A 15234-nucleotide genomic window follows, 5' to 3' on the forward strand; every position below is an offset into this window, starting at 1 on the left:
GAGCATTTCCTTCGAGTTTTATACTGTGCTTTCAAAGGAAGGTCCTGGAAAGGGCCACTCAATGAAGGCTGCTGCTGACAACCTGGACAGGGCATCTGTGTCTGTGGGAGGTGGGAAAACATCCCTAGTCTTCACATCCAAAGCTTTGTGATTGAGGATCACAGCGCTGCTTACACTTCCCTCGGGGAAGGGAGGGGTGGCCTCTCCATACCCTATGCCAGCCCCTCTGCCCCAGCCCTTGTTTTCCTGTCTTTCCACCCAGGGGACAGGAGCTTCGTGAGGCCAAATCCCATGCGGGTCTCATTCCTGGAGGAATCCATTAAGCATGAAGCCCCACAGAGGTTCAATAAAAAATCGGTTAGTGGGAGGGAGGCTGGTGGTCCTTCCAAGTCCCATCACCACTGCGGTGGGGGGAAAAGCCTTACTTTCTCTTACTCCAGAGCACAGACTAGAGCACCAGCCCCACCAGCCTTCTCTCCTTCAGGAGATCCTGAACAAAACGGTGCTCTTCCTTTTTAAACAAAACTGCTTTTAGTGAGCACCTACTTTAGATCCCGCTCTATCAAATACCCTTAGTGGATCTGCACCAAAAGTGGAGGATGGAAGCGCTGGGCTTATTTTAAAGCGGAGGAAGTGGCCTGAGCCTGCCAGCATGATAGAGAAGCCCCGACATTCACACAGCACCTTCCAGTGTGCAAAGCACCCTCCTCCCTCTTCCCATCACAAATGATCCCTACAACGCCTCTTTGAGGGAGGGGCAAGGATTACATGCCTATTTCCCATACGAGGAAACTGGCTCAGTGAGGTGAAGTCACTTACCCAGGGACAAACAGCTACTATAAGAGGGAAGAATCAGGACCAAACTCTGGGTCCCCTAATTTGTGTTGAGGTGCCTTTTCAAACTCCCCAAAGCAGGAAGGCACCCACAGGAGCTCCTTTTCAGAGCCGCCCTGTTCTCAGCAATCTGGGCTGGGACCAGGGAATGAAGTGGGCTGGAGTGCGGCAGCTCCAGGAGGGGCAGCAAAGGGCACCTTGAGCTCAGCCACGGCCTGTCCTGGTCCTGCGGCCAAGTCCTGGATAAAGTGGAGAGGGTGTGAGAACCCCATGTCCTCCCCACCAGGCTCTCCACAAATCACAAGGACAGCAGCGGGATGAAGGAACACAGAACTCATGGAGTAAGCTGCTCAGAAAAATGGTGGCTTTTGCTATCCACCAGATCAGGGGTCCTCAACCCCAGAGATCACGAGTACCGGCAAATCCATGTGTTTGCATGCATGTGGCTTTTTCTAGAGAATGAATCTACTGCCTTGCTTAGATTCTCCAAATGAGTCCATGACCAAAACAAGGTTACAAGCCACGATGTCACACCATTAGCTGCTTGAGGGCAGCACAGTTCCCTGAAACAGCCCCAGAGCCTGGCTTGGTGCCTTACCCAAAGTAGGCACTCAATAAAATGACAAGTGAGCCAGCGGAGGCACCTACTGACAACAGTAGCTCATTTCTATCACGCACTTGAGTGCCCGTACTCAGTACTAAACTGCTGACAAGCAGAACCCAGGAGGCACCACTGCTTTCCCCATCTGGCAGATAAAAACTGATCTGTAGTTTAGATCATCAGTAACCTGCCTCACGTCTCACCATCAGTAGGTGGGAGAACCAGGATTATGGCTGCAGACAGCCGGAAGGAAATGGCCGAACATTCCCATTCCTGGGTTCCCTCCCCACCCCAACCTTGTCCCAATCCTGCGCACTTTGTCAGGCAGTGAGCCCTGATACCTGATTATATTTGCAGTCACTCCCCACCACTGCCGGCTCTTGAGGAAACCTGCTATTCCAATGCAGTCAGTACAGAGGGAAGCATTGGCATCGCCGGGGAGCTGGTTAGAAATTCAACTTCTGGGACTTCCCTGGTGGTCCGGTGGTTAAGAATCTGCCTTCCGATGCAGGGGACGTGGTTTCGATCCCCGGTCAGGGAACTAAGATCCCACGTGCCGTGGGGCAACTAAGCCCGTGCGCCACTACCGAGCCTGCACACCACCAATAGAGAACCCTGGAGCCCACGCACCGCAACGAAGACCCTTCGTGCCGCCACTGAGACCCAACGCAGCCAAATAAATATTAAAAAAAAAGAAAAAAGAAATGCAACTTCTCGCCTATACCCGTGAAATCCGAATCTCTGGAGGTGTGGCCCGGGAATCTGGGCTTTGGCCAGCTCTCCAGGAGGGTCTGATGCCAGCTCAAGTTCAAGAAGCTGTGCTCCCAACCCTCTTCCAGGCACTGCTGGTCTGGAGGCTCTCCCCTTGGTCCATCATCCCAGGGTCATCTACTGGCATTTGGGTTTGCCACCCAAAAAGGAGAGAACTGATCCACATTTCCCAACCCCAGATTGTCACACCCCAGAAGAGACACAGAAGCAATAGGAAGGTGGCTTCTTCAATGACGCTGGCCAGGAGCACTCCATCCAAAGCACAGCTCCTTGTCCTTTTTATTCAGAATAGCCAGTTCTTACCGATCAAGGCACTTGTCACTGTCCCACTGGACACGTTTACTAGTTTGCACCACTAGTGTGCCCCCACCAGCCTTCAAGTTCCAGGGAGGCAGGAACCATGCCTGTTTTGATCATCCTTGCAGCCAGCAATAAGCAGTTCCCAACACATCAGAGAAGCTCGCAAGACTTCACTGACTGAACACATCAGGTGGTGGACAGAAGATGGCTTTAGCAGGAACAGGTGTTAGTGTGTAAATAAATATTTCTCACCTACCTGAAAGGCTACTGAGTCGTTTCTGCTGTTCTGTGATAAAAGACAAAAAAAAAAAACACAGTGTAAGTGAGATTTACACAAACATGCTAAGACCAAGAAGTCCTGGCATAACTCGTTAGGATCCCCAAGCCGGTGTCCTTACTGTCCTCTGGGCTTAGATGCTAAAATGCTGTGTAGTCCAGCTAAAGACAGGGATATTAATGTGGCTTTATCATCTGGGTGTGGTGCCTCCTGTCCCTCTCCCTCTAGATTTGTGCCAGGATTTGGGGAACAATCACTGTTTTATGGTTGTTTACCTCTTAAAGTGATCTGATCACTGAAGGAGGCCCTCAACTCCCCTGGTCTCAAGGGAGCAGGACCTTATACACCCCAGTCTTGGTACCTTTTGAGGGAATGTAATCATAACCATGGCAGCTACCATCTGAGAGCTTGTGAAATGCCAGATATTGTTTTAAGAGCTTTCATGTGTGTGAACGCTTTTAATCTTCACAGTAACTCTAGCAGGTAGGTCAGCACTGGCTGAGAAACCTCACATAAGGGGCACAAACTACCCAAGAAGACACTGAAAATCAGAGCTGCGTCTAGAACCTGGGTCCCCCAGGCTTCTTTCCAACTCTAATCACCAGGTCCCACTGGTTCCTTAACAGTGGGAGGTCCATTGGTTTCCCACCCTCCTGGGCAGTCTCGCGGTGGGGAGGCCAGCATCTCCTTTGGAGAGTTCTGTGCGTATGTGCTTTGGGATAAGCACAGACATGACCTTTACCTTCTACAGCTGCTAAATATAAAGCAGCCACATGTATAAAAATAGAACACTTGCCAGCCCATGGGTGCTGTCATTGTCCCCCTTGGCAGCATCCCCACCCTCCCTCCAGAACCAGCGTGGCGAGAAGTAAACAGAGCAGCAGGGGAGCTCGCAGCTGGTGGAAGCCGCCCTGTGTACGTCGGGCACGTGGGCAAGGTTCACACTAGCTGTGCCACAGAAGCCCAGCAGAGCCCTAGGCTCAGCTCTGCCAGCAACTTGCCAGATGGCACTGACCAACCACGTAACGTCTCAGCCTCAGTTTCCTTGTCTGTTAAATCAAAGTGCTCACTGGATCTATGGTAACCAAACGCTAGTCTCCAAGCTGGAAGCAAGGCCTTCCCTAGCAATCAAAAGCAAATTTCTTCAGTTGAAAAGATTATGTGGTATCGCACTTCTGAGGTGTGGAATAGCCTTTCCTTCATAGAAAGAGATGCATGCAGTGTAGATCACAGTGGTGGTTTTTCAGGAGTGTTATTTAGCAAAAGTTAGAAATTAGCAACTAACTAGTCCCCAGGCTAGTCCCCAGGCCGTTTCACGTGACCATGAGATGTAGAAGTCTGGGACCGCGGAACTCCTGTCCTTCATGTGGTCCATGGACTTGTCCTGCAAGCGTGCTGAAAAATGCAGAGCTTCTCCCCCATGCCTCCCCACCAAAGACCTCCTGAATGTGACTCCCAGCATGCTATGCACACTGAAGACCAAGAACCACCCGTGCACTCTCAGTCCTGAGAGTTTTCCAGTTTAAATCCTCCTCCCCAGACTGATCGTAAGCCATCTGCCCTCAAACACATATGGGACGGAAAGCTCCAGAGAGAGGGGCAAGGGCTATGTTTACACAACTGTGAGAGCCAGGCCAGAGGTGCAGTAGGGGGACCTGGCCTGGGGAGACAGGGTTATTGTCGCACTATGCCCCGGGGCAGCCTAGGCAGGAACAACGGGAACCTTTTTTACGATGACTAAACTAGAATTCTAGAAGTGGAGCAGAGTTATCACTCCCTCAGGAGACTTCGCAATAGTTAAACTGTTTTCACGGGTACGTTTTGTGAGGCAAAGCAGGGCTGTCAGGCTGGGTAAATTCCAAAGCGAAGCCAAAAATGCCTGACCTAAAGTGAGTTGACGATTAGTGACCCAAAGCCAGTGCGCTGGGCATTTCCGTTCTCCGCAACTCTTCCCGCCTCCTTAAGGAGCGTAGGGGAAGCTACCTTTTAATTCCAAACGGCAAAGTACTTGAACCCTTTCCTGAGGGACGTGTGATTCAGGCTGCACGATTCTGATGTTTAAGCCCAAAGGCAGGACTTGGACAAAAGAGAAAGGCAAGAACCAAAGGCATCTCAGCAAATAAGACTCCATTTGTTCAGGGAAGAAGCAAAAAGGAACCACAGGCACTTCTGTGCCCAAAAACGTCTCACTAGGTGCCATCAGAAGTAGTTGGCATTACACTTGGCATTTCCCAAAAACCAAGTGGCCTTGGGAGTAAACTGCCCTTCCTTCTGGGAACTAACTTGCTTCCTTTTGAGTGGGTTTTTTAAAAAGATGAGTCATAAAGAAGTTCATAGAGAACCAGCATTTCAGTCTGTCCTGCCTTTATGGGCACTTTCTGGGCAGAGAAGGCTACTGCCAGTAAGGGGGATGGCACCGCTGAAAGGAAAACAGGCTCTTACGTAGCTTAGTGTAGGGGGTGGGGCCCTTCTATCTTTTGAAGAACATAGATTCATGGGTGAAAATTAATATGGGAACCACACAGAATGAAAAAAAAAACAAAATTACTAAAATAACTATGATTTGAGTGGGATGGCTGTGAGAGAAAATGTTTCATTCATCTGCTTTTCAAGTTTGGGGCAGGAAATAGAAAACTCCATTTAATACGGAAAACAATTAAAAATAGACTTCAGTCCCATTCTCATCCAAGTCAATACAGAGAGGGAGGGGAGGGGAGGGGAGGGGAGGAAAAGTATGAAGTAGGCGAGCAGGGAGTCAAGAAAAGGAAGATTTGGGCCACAACTAGAGAAAGCCCTCACACAGAAACGAAGACCCAACACAGCCATAAATAAATAAATAATTAATTAAAAAAAAGAAAAGGAAGATTTGGTACCGAGCTCTGAGCTCTATCTAAATAAAATAATTAAACCTCCACTGTTCTTTGAAATTCAGACTCAAGAGCCCTTTCTACACTAGGAAACTGCTTGAAGCCTTTACATTTCACATTGCAAAGGACTTTTGTGAAGGGGACGTTTATTCTTCTATGGAATTTCAAAAAGGAAAACTTGGGACTTAGAATCATCTTCTGGGATTTTAAAGCAGAAGGGTCAACATATATCATTACTACCTCAACGCACTCCGTTTCCCCTATGACACCCCTTCAGAGAAAGGGAAGAACCAACCAGCAGCAGTCAGAGAAACTCTAGAAAACAAACATGAAAACCCTCAGCCATGGCCGCTGAGCCTGCGCGTCCGGAGCCTGTGCTCTGCAACGGGAGAGGCCACAATAGTGAGAGGTCCGCGTACCGGGGGCCACATAGGGCAAGGGGCAAGAAGCCACACCAACGTCAAGTCCCCAGAGGGCGCCACTGAGGGAAAGCCCAGTGCAGTGACTTCTGGAGAGAATGAAGGCCATGAGTCACTAAGAAAAAGTTCAAAAGTCTCTGTTTTAGAGATACAAAAACATGTTTTCTATTCTAGAAAATTTCCCATCCAGTAGGTTTTCTTTTTTTTTCTTTTTTTTAATTTTGGTGCTCAAAAGTTTACTTTCTAGAAAATTCATGTCACAGAACTACAGGATTTAGGACAGTAATTAAAAGAGGTATTCCTGCACCTGGATTTTCCTAGCAGAGCCCTGACGAGAATTCTCATGACGGTAATTAAGGGGCAGATGTTTTCCTTTCTGTCTTTTCTTTCTTTCTGGAGCTCCCATCTGAAGAAAACTGAATACCCAGGCTGTGGGACACACGTCACCTACTTACTTATTCAGACACCTGACCTCATGCCCAGACAGGGGCCTCTGTCTGCTGCTGTGATCTACTTTGTGGGTCGTGGGAGTGAGTAAACTGGGGCAGGTGGCCTCGGGGAAGGATGGGATTTGTAGAAAATGCTGTGGAATGGCAGAATTCTTGCCCCAGATGTCACAGTGCAGCTATGGCTGATTCCAGCCAGCTGGGGGCGGTGCTCCTTGCAGATCCCTTACCTCGATTATGTTGCAAGAGCACAATAGTAGGATTGACAATTGTCGTGGAGGGGTAGGCAGATGATGGCTTGCTAACTGGTGCAAAGGTCTGGGAATCAGTTCCAACGTGCGATGAAGAAACTTCATTTAGTAGAGGACTTGAGTCCTGAAAAGAAAACAAACGTTGTCACTCACTGTAACTACGTGAAACCAAGAGGTACCGCTTTTTAAAAAGAAGAGATTTAAAGCTTTACAAGGACCTTAATTATAAAAAGAAATGTAACCAGTGAGACATATTAATTCCAGTTAGATACGTTTAATCTGGAATGTTTACTCTCTTTGTTGGGATTAGTAAAGGGAGAGAAGGAAGGTGACTGTTACTCGAAGTCTCGGCAACGTCATTCATTATTTTCATCTGGTCATAACTGTGGCTCAATCCGGTTACTGAAAAAGCAAATTCGAAGAAGCATAACATGCAAAACTCATGCAATCCCCAATGCAATCTGAGAACAAAAGGTGGTTTAATTGGGGAAAATCAGGAAAGTTTAGTACTTGTTTAGAGCAACACGAGACATTGTGAGGACGAGAAGCCATTGATGTAAGAACAGGGAAGAGTTAAGCACTGGAACTCTTGGAGAGCTACTCTTACCTACACCACTGAACGACCCTACTAGCACACACTTCTGAGATCTGGACATTATCTTGTCGTACTGTGACATTTTCTCACTCTAATATTGACTGACAAAGATCTCTGAAGTGAAGACTTATGAAAATCCTGACTTGGAAATCCTGAGGTGTCTGCCAGAAATACCAATAAAATTATTACTACTAACATTATAATCTGCATGATGGGAATAATAGCAGTCTTTTTAAACACATGAAAACAGGACCTCAAAAAGGTAGTAAAGATATGTAGACAGTTTCCTCTATCATGCCTGTAAATTTTGCAAAGTTTCTATTCTGAAGTGTACACACCCCAAAGCCACAATGTCATTCCCAAAAGGTTTGAAGAACAAGACCTTCTAGATAAAAGTGTAGCTCGAAGCAGTCAGTGTGCGCCACCAGAGACCAACTGCTCTGTAAGCGCCTGCAGGACAAGGGCTATGTCTCCCTTCCTCCTCTTCCCCCTGCATCTAGCACAATGCCCTGCAGACCACACGTGCTCAGTAAATGCCACATGACTGACAGGAGTCGTCTACCAGCAAAGGTGTCTCTGAACAACCTCTGTAGCAAGAGAACACGTGCCCACCAAAAGAGAGGATGTGAGTGTCAGGACCCGGGACAGCTCCTGACACACAGTAGGAGCTTCCTTTAAAAACACTGGCTTGGGGCTTCGCTGCTGGCGCAGTGGTTGAGAGTCCGCCTGCCGATGCAGGGGACACGGGTTCGTGCCCCGGTCTGGGAAGATCCCACATGCCGCGGAGCGGCTGGGCCCGTGAGCCATGGCCGCTGAGCCTGTGCGTCCGGAGCCTGTGCTCCGCAACGGGAGAGGCCACAATAGTGAGAGGCCCGCGTACCGCAAAACAAAAAAAAAACAAAAACAAACAAAAATAAATAAAAAAATAAAAACACTGGCTTGGTCAGCTCACCTCTTCTGAAAGTGCCCTAATGTCATAGCTGTTAGTTATGAGTGGCAGCTCAGTTTAGTAAATAAAACCTTTCCCTAAGACTCGAGAGGCACAATATGATCTTGTTCAAAAAGTGCCTCATCTCCATTTTTTCTTTGGTATAGTGGAAAAGCAATTACACTTTTCCTAATTGACTTCCGAAGTGATGTAATAAAGATAAATCTGCCATAATGCCCCCAAGAAACACACAAAAAATCAGGCATACAGCTCCTTAAAGTATAAATGCCTGGATGGATCGTGTGAACGTCAAGCATCTCACAAATTTTACTCTGGTGTAAATCTTATCTCGGGAACATCACAAAAATAGCTATTGGCTAAAAGAACCTGGATCAATTAACATGAATTTTCTTCCCTCTTACTCTCCAATCCCTGCAGATGGAGCAGATATCAACTTGTGGCTTGGCCACCATCCACAGGGGCTCCTGTTCCTCTTGACAATTCTCACTCATTGCAGGAATCCAACCAGTTTCCTTTTTCACCTCTTACTGTTTGTACCCAGGGCCAAACCAGAAGTTATCGGGCCAAAGGAAGTCCTCCTGGGAAGTCAGTACCAGGCTGACCAAACAGGTTTGAGAAACTGAGGACACTGTCCCAACTCATCTGTCCTGGCACACATGAGACAAACTCAATATGAAAATCTAGATCTATGCAAATGACAAAGTGTAGGGTACACAAGAAAGCTACTCACGATATACTAGTGCACTAAAAATAAGATCTGCTTTACGTGATGCTCCAGAGAAACATTCTGTGCCTGTACTCTCCAAAACAAGAGTGGCTTCTAAATGCACCTACAAACTGAGCTGGGGTGAGGAGAATGCATCAGCGAACAACCTGGCACTTTCCTCCAACAGGGCTGAGTGGACGAACTCAAAGCTAGGATATCCAAAGCCCCTGGGCCATATTTGGCCAGTTCCTCACCTGACCGTGATGTGCTGTATCTAGAGATTAGAGAAGAGGACCCTGCCCGGGATGTAGCCTTTCCCAGCTTTGGCGTGCCTGATATCTCACTGTAATTTCTTTAACAAGTCAAAAAACAAGTTTCCTTCCTGCTTTCCATGTGACTGGCTTCAGTTTAATGAGCCACTGGAGCCAGTTTTGTAGGCATACCTCTTTCTGCAGAGGGATGTCAATGAACGTTTAATTCCAGCAGCCAACTGCATGACCCACTAGGTTGCTACATTTTAAAATGTGGTCCACAGATCCTCAGCGTCAGAATCCTCCAGGATGCCTGTTACCAAATCTCAGTCCTCAGCCCCACCCCAGACCCACTCAATAAGAAACTCAAGGAGTATAACCTCAGAGGATCCCATGTACGCTACACTTGAGCACCAATACACCACTCAGATAAATCCGGTTCACAGCTGTGCCCACAGGATCTAGCAGGAAAACTAGAACGTGGCGGGAACTCAATGATGAACTGCTACTTAGTCAGCCACTTATTTTTGAGGAGCTCTGGTCCATTTGCTAGGGCAACACCTCAGCCCCAAGGCTAACAGTTACTGGGCACTCTCTGCGTGCCAAGCCCTGTATCAGAAACTTCTGCGTACGCAGTTCCACTGCATCCACAGCCCCGACAGATCCGTGCGTCCCCATTTTACGACTCACACTGAGGTTCTTGCAGTCTCTCAGCTCCCAGGGCTCCTGAGGGGAGAACAGACTGAGCCCTTTGACTTGGCCTTTCCTCTAAAGCACTTGGCCTTTCCCATTACGATGGGGCCTCGTCCCTCGCAGGACAGGACCTGAAGTGTCGGGACACTCTAACTTCCCGTGACCACTGGGGCAGGTACTGTTTTGCCTCCAAAGCCCCTGGCAGCCACCCTGCAGGGGCCCCAGCAATTTTCTGCCTTTTGAGGAAACAGTGCTAATGCTTGTACCAGGCTTGTATATCCATTTGCTCAATTAAACTTTTTTTTAAACACACACTCTGCCATTGCTGTATATAAAAGAGAGTTTGCTTACTTGCAAAATCAGCACGAGCGAATCTTTCCCTCCCCTAGAACCTCCCTGCTCCCTGTTAGAGAAACAGTTAGCACCATGCCTACTGATGGCTTTTCCACACAATTCCTCAGGTTTCCTCCGCTCTCCGCACTACATCTGCCTGGCCTACGAGAAGCACAGCCAGCCAAAGGAAGGCCACAGAGGTGGTCTGCTCTGCAGGGAGATGTGCATTCCAAACAGGACAGAGAGGAAGAGGGTCTAGAGAGGTTGCTGGACAGCCACAAGGGGCCCACGGAACACACAGGGGAGGCATGCTCTAGTGAAAGCAAACACGGGTGCCGTCATCACACAAGCACAGGGCAGCCAACATCTCTCTCAGAACTTAGTACTTGAGTGAGAAAGGGTTTTTTGGTTTTTCTTTCTTTCTTTTTTCTCTTTACTGCCGGGAGCAGACATTCAGGAAGGCTGTGAGGAAGGGGATCTAGCAAGCTTACGGTACTCGAAACAGCTCCCGTGAGGCCAGGCTCCGAGATTCTGCGGAGGCCCTCGGGGACCGGAGGGACCAGCGGAGGCGGTGGTGAGAAGGATGGCGGTGTCTGGCTAACGGGGGGGAGGGAGCCAGGAGTGCTGGCTGGCTGGCTGTGGTGAGACCGCCTCTGCAGATGAGGGGGAATGAAATCGTCTAGAGTCGGCAAGGTCAGAGGTGAGCCGGCAGGGACGGCCGCCGGGACCGGGGGGCCGTGGGGCCCCAGAGATGCTGGAGGTCTGTCAGTGCCTTCGTGCCCTCTGTCAGTGTTAACCAGGTAGAGAGGGACAACTATTACCTCAGGCTGGGCTGGGCTGGAGGAAGTGGCATCCTGTAGGAAATAAGGGGGTCATTACGTAAAGGGGTACGGCAGGGAAGAAGGAATTCCATATTTAAACAGCTGAGAGCGGACATGCAGTGATGTACCCTGAGAAATATTTAATCAGTGCCCTTTCCTCAGAGTACACGAGACAGTCAGTGCTAGCCAGTTGGCCTCCTGACACTATGACACAGAGGGAACCCCATCCAAGTTTACTTTCCACCCATCTATTTTTGAGTCCTTTTAACACTTGAGAAAAAGAGGACAACAGAACAGGCAGGCAGGCTGTGTTTAACCCCAAAACTGCTTGCAGAGCCTGAAAGCTTGGGAGTAAATGCAGTCTCTTTGGCACCTTGTTACAAAACACATGTAACAGAATAGTTCACCATATTATTAGTCTACGGATTCTAGGCTCCAGCATACTTACGTATTTACAGAAAAGAGAGGCGGGGAGACACAGGGAGGACTGTGCTGAGATGCTGAGACAGAAGGGTTTGAGCCTCAAGCTGCAGCACCATTCACGGGGAAAAGGAGGTAGGGCGGCCCAGAAAACAAACAAGCTGCTCGCATGAGTTTTCGAAAGAGACGGTGTAGGAGACACACAAACATTCCTAATTCCTTGCCTTGGCTGGATAACAGGGCTGCAAAAGGTAAGGTTCTTTTCTCTTCCAGTTTTCGGGATCAGAGGTAACCTGGGGGCCTAGCACAGGTGGTCTCACTGCGTCTGCTGATGAAGGCCGAGTCCCCGGGGAAGGACTCTCGCCACGGCTAACGGCATCCTTACGGATGGCAGAGAACAGCTTGGGAGGGCCAGGAGAAGGAGCAGAGGGTGGCTTCCCCGCGCCGGCTGTGCAGGAGGCAATGCTGGGAGCCCGCGCTCGAGTGCCCGCAGCTTCCAAGGGAGTGTCTTTGTCTGGGTCACGTGCAACACCAGAGAGGTTTGCCGACGCCACGGGGCGAATGTTACGGGATAAACAAGGTACATATAAGCTGCTGACCTTTTTATTCCCAACTGCCTCATGACGTGGGTTAGAGCTCACATTCTCTCTATAAACTGTCCTGGCAGCCGCACAGCACTGCTGGGGGTGGGACCAAGCACTGGGGAGCGTGGAACCCGGAAGTGAGGGCCCAGGACACAGCACACCTTCGGGCGCTGATCTGGCTGCCAGGGAGACGGAGACGGGCCGGGATCGTGAGGGGCTCTGCTGGCTGGGGGTGCCGGGTGGGCCGTATGGCTTTGGTGAGCTCTGGTAAAGGGAGTCCTTGAAGGAACTGCGGGTGCCGGGGGGCTGCCATGCAAAGCGGTCCTCTTGAGGGAGAGGAGGGCACGGGGGAGAGAGGACCTTTGGTAGTATTTTTAAGACAGTAAAAAGAAAGAAAGAGGAGGGGAAATGGAAAGAAGGATGACCATTAGAAATAGCACAACACGACCTGAAGAAAAAACAACTCTGGAACGTTTTTAAGCAAATCCTCAGCTTAGACTCCTCATGGCCCGTACATTTTTCCTTGCGGTAAAGCCAAGGACTGAATCCTACTCACCTGGAGAGGCAGGCCTGACTCTCCTTTACATCACAGGGAGGCTGAGCTCAGCCCAGGTGCTAAGTCAGGTTGACACGAATCCTGGGTTGACCTGTACCGTCTGAGACCTCCTGACCCAAGAAGGGTGCCCAGGGGTTAAACGCCAGCGGAAGAAGCCCCAGAGGCCCCAGTTTTCTCCAAACCTCAAAGATTTTCCTCTTTGTACCTTCAGCTTTAAAAGTTTAAGTTCCCTCCAACTCGAGTGTCTTCCATTCTTTTCCCTCAGGAAACGGACAACTGAAGAATCATCCTTAGTTGTTCACAGGAGGCAGCGTCTTAATTGAGTCACTAAGATTTAGCATCAGTTCCGTAAGCATAACAAATTAAAGGTCACCAAGAAGAGAATGCTAGCTACGGACTTAGAATCCGCACACCTTGCCTCAGAGGAAACAATCTGATGGAACTAATTATTACAAGGAAGACAGGCATGAGGTTAAAAGCGTGCAGTCTCCCATTTTTGACGCACCCAGAACAAAGAGACCAGGCAATGAAGCGTCTGACTGGCTTGGACTGTGCCTGTTTACCAAATTCCAGACCATTCCTCATTCCCACCCAGCCCACCAGGCACAGACAATCCTAAAAGGGGGTGATCAGCCTCAGGCTCATGGTTTAAGCCCAAAGCTCTGGTTCCAGGCTCAGAGCTAGAAAACTGTAGTTCCCACCTCATTCCCTCTCCCTCAACACAGCCCCTCGCTCCTCCCTGGGTCTCAGCGAGGCAGAGGGTCAGGAAATGGGGTAAATCTCCAGATGATCCTCATTTCAAGGACAGCCACCTGTCAACCTGTGGCTCAACTTGGAATCAAGTAAGATAAGTTTATTTTCCTAATGTTATGGACTGGATGTGTGACCCCTCAAATTCTTAAGTTGAACCCCTAAACCCAAGTGGTGGCATTTGGAGATGGGGCCTGTGGGTGGTAACTAGGGTTAGATGAGGTCATGAGCGTGGGACCCCATGATGGGATAGGGGTCCTTATAAGAAGAGGAAGAGAGACCAGAGCCCTGTCTTTCCACCAGGTGAGGACACAGTGAGAAGGCAGCTGTCTACTTGACAGGAAGAGAGCCCTAACCAGGAACCTAACAGGCTGGCACCTTGATCTTGGACTTCCCAGCCTCCAGAGCTGTGAGAAATAAATGTCTGTTGATTAAATCACCCGTCTTTGATACTTTCTTATAGCAGCCTAAGACACCTAGATTTTCTTCACTGGCCCCTCTCTTTAAAGATAGCCCAGTATGAGAAGAAAATGAGAACCTTCCGATAAATTGCACAGGTAAAGTATATTAGAGTTTGGTCCATAAATGGCAAATGGATTGTGACCCCAAACTGGGGGGGCGCAAGGGTGTGGGCCCACTTGTATTTTATTTTTATTTTTTGTGGAGTGCAGGCCACAGGCCAATGGGGAAGGGATGCTAGTGAGGGTAAATAAGTGAGAATAAAGTATGAGTCTGGACTAGAATATTAACCCAGAGACAGTAAACAACCCATCCCTCAGCAAGCTAGGTTAACTTGATGCCTATCCTTTCCACAGGGTGCCCAGGACACTGCCAGTGGAATGTGGCCATGTGTACCAGCCAAAAATACAAAACGTATCTTCAGCCATTAGTAGGAGCGAAAGCATCCAGAGGTACTCTCGGTTTCAGTGAACCTAGGCTGGAGGTTGGGGTGTACTCACAGACTAAAACGATGCTCTCCAGAAACAAAACACTTGACCAAGCACGCACCAAAGGGACCGCGGGTAAGTTGACGATGGTTGCCAGGGAGGTAAGTAAAAGGCAATTTTGAGTTAGGCTCAAATTTACTTTTACTTCGAGCTCAAGTGTCCCACATGTGATTTCTTCTTGCCCAAAGATAGAAATCGGTTTCAATGACTTTTTAACTTAATTTGGCTGTGGCCATATAAGGTGCCAGGGCTGCATTATAACAGGCCTGAGCCTTCCCAGGGCTCTGACCCTCTAGAGAGGACGCTTCCCCAGAGTGTTGACAACGCACTAAGAGCCAAGGCCTTCCTGTCCTGGGGCTCCTTTGAGCTCTAGAGAAGGAGGGGGATAGGCACAGTCACTTTACATGTAAGGAACTACTTTCTGTTTTATTGTAAACATTGTGGGAACCATATAGGCAGTTGGCATTCCTCCCCAGCTGGCCACTAATGAAATCCCATTTATCTTTTTAGAAGATGGGGTGGTGACAAAAATGGGGCTGCTTGAAGAATCTGACATGTTCCTAGTATGTACAGTTCCAGAAACTATCAATCCCTGCCTCCACTGGGGATCCCCAAGATGCTGCTGTCAGAGAGGGGAAAGCCCTGATTCCGCGTCGCTGCGGATGAGGAGAGCAGGGCAGCAGGAGGAAAGGCAAACGTGGGAGCATCAGGAGACAGGATTCCCCTCTGGCCCGTGTGTCCTCGGACTCCAACTCAATCCTTAGGAGGGGATGCTAGGCCCGCAGGTGTCTGAGAGCTGTCTTCATCTGAAACCAAGCCAGAGCAGAGAGCAGCCCAGCCCACCTTGGCTTTGTCTAAGCCAG

General features: G+C 49.1%; 1 protein-coding gene across 48 annotated transcripts in view; it reads right to left on the reverse strand.

The window, feature by feature from the left end:
• Nucleotides 1–15234, reverse strand: part of SORBS1 (sorbin and SH3 domain containing 1) — a 242855-nt gene that overhangs the window by 83548 nt on the left and 144073 nt on the right. For 20 of the 48 annotated variants that reach the window (XR_004346124.1, XM_032607709.1, XM_032607716.1 and 17 more), the window contains 3 exons: nucleotides 10785–11147; nucleotides 6746–6890; nucleotides 2763–2792 (listed from right to left, as the gene is read on the reverse strand). Coding sequence is in view for 47 of the 48 variants with exons in the window: in XM_032607709.1 (XP_032463600.1) it covers nucleotides 2763–2792; nucleotides 6746–6890; nucleotides 10785–11147 (538 nt within the window). In the remaining variant the exon portion in view is untranslated. Of the gene's footprint in view, nucleotides 1–2762; nucleotides 2793–6745; nucleotides 6891–10784; nucleotides 11148–11758; nucleotides 12479–15234 lie in introns of all 48 variants that reach the window. The other 28 variants (XM_032607687.1, XM_032607686.1, XM_032607683.1 and 25 more) reach the window with 6 other exon arrangements.

The sequence above is a fragment of the Phocoena sinus genome, chromosome 16 (assembly GCF_008692025.1).
Source record: "Phocoena sinus isolate mPhoSin1 chromosome 16, mPhoSin1.pri, whole genome shotgun sequence".
Lineage (NCBI taxonomy): Eukaryota > Metazoa > Chordata > Mammalia > Artiodactyla > Phocoenidae > Phocoena > Phocoena sinus.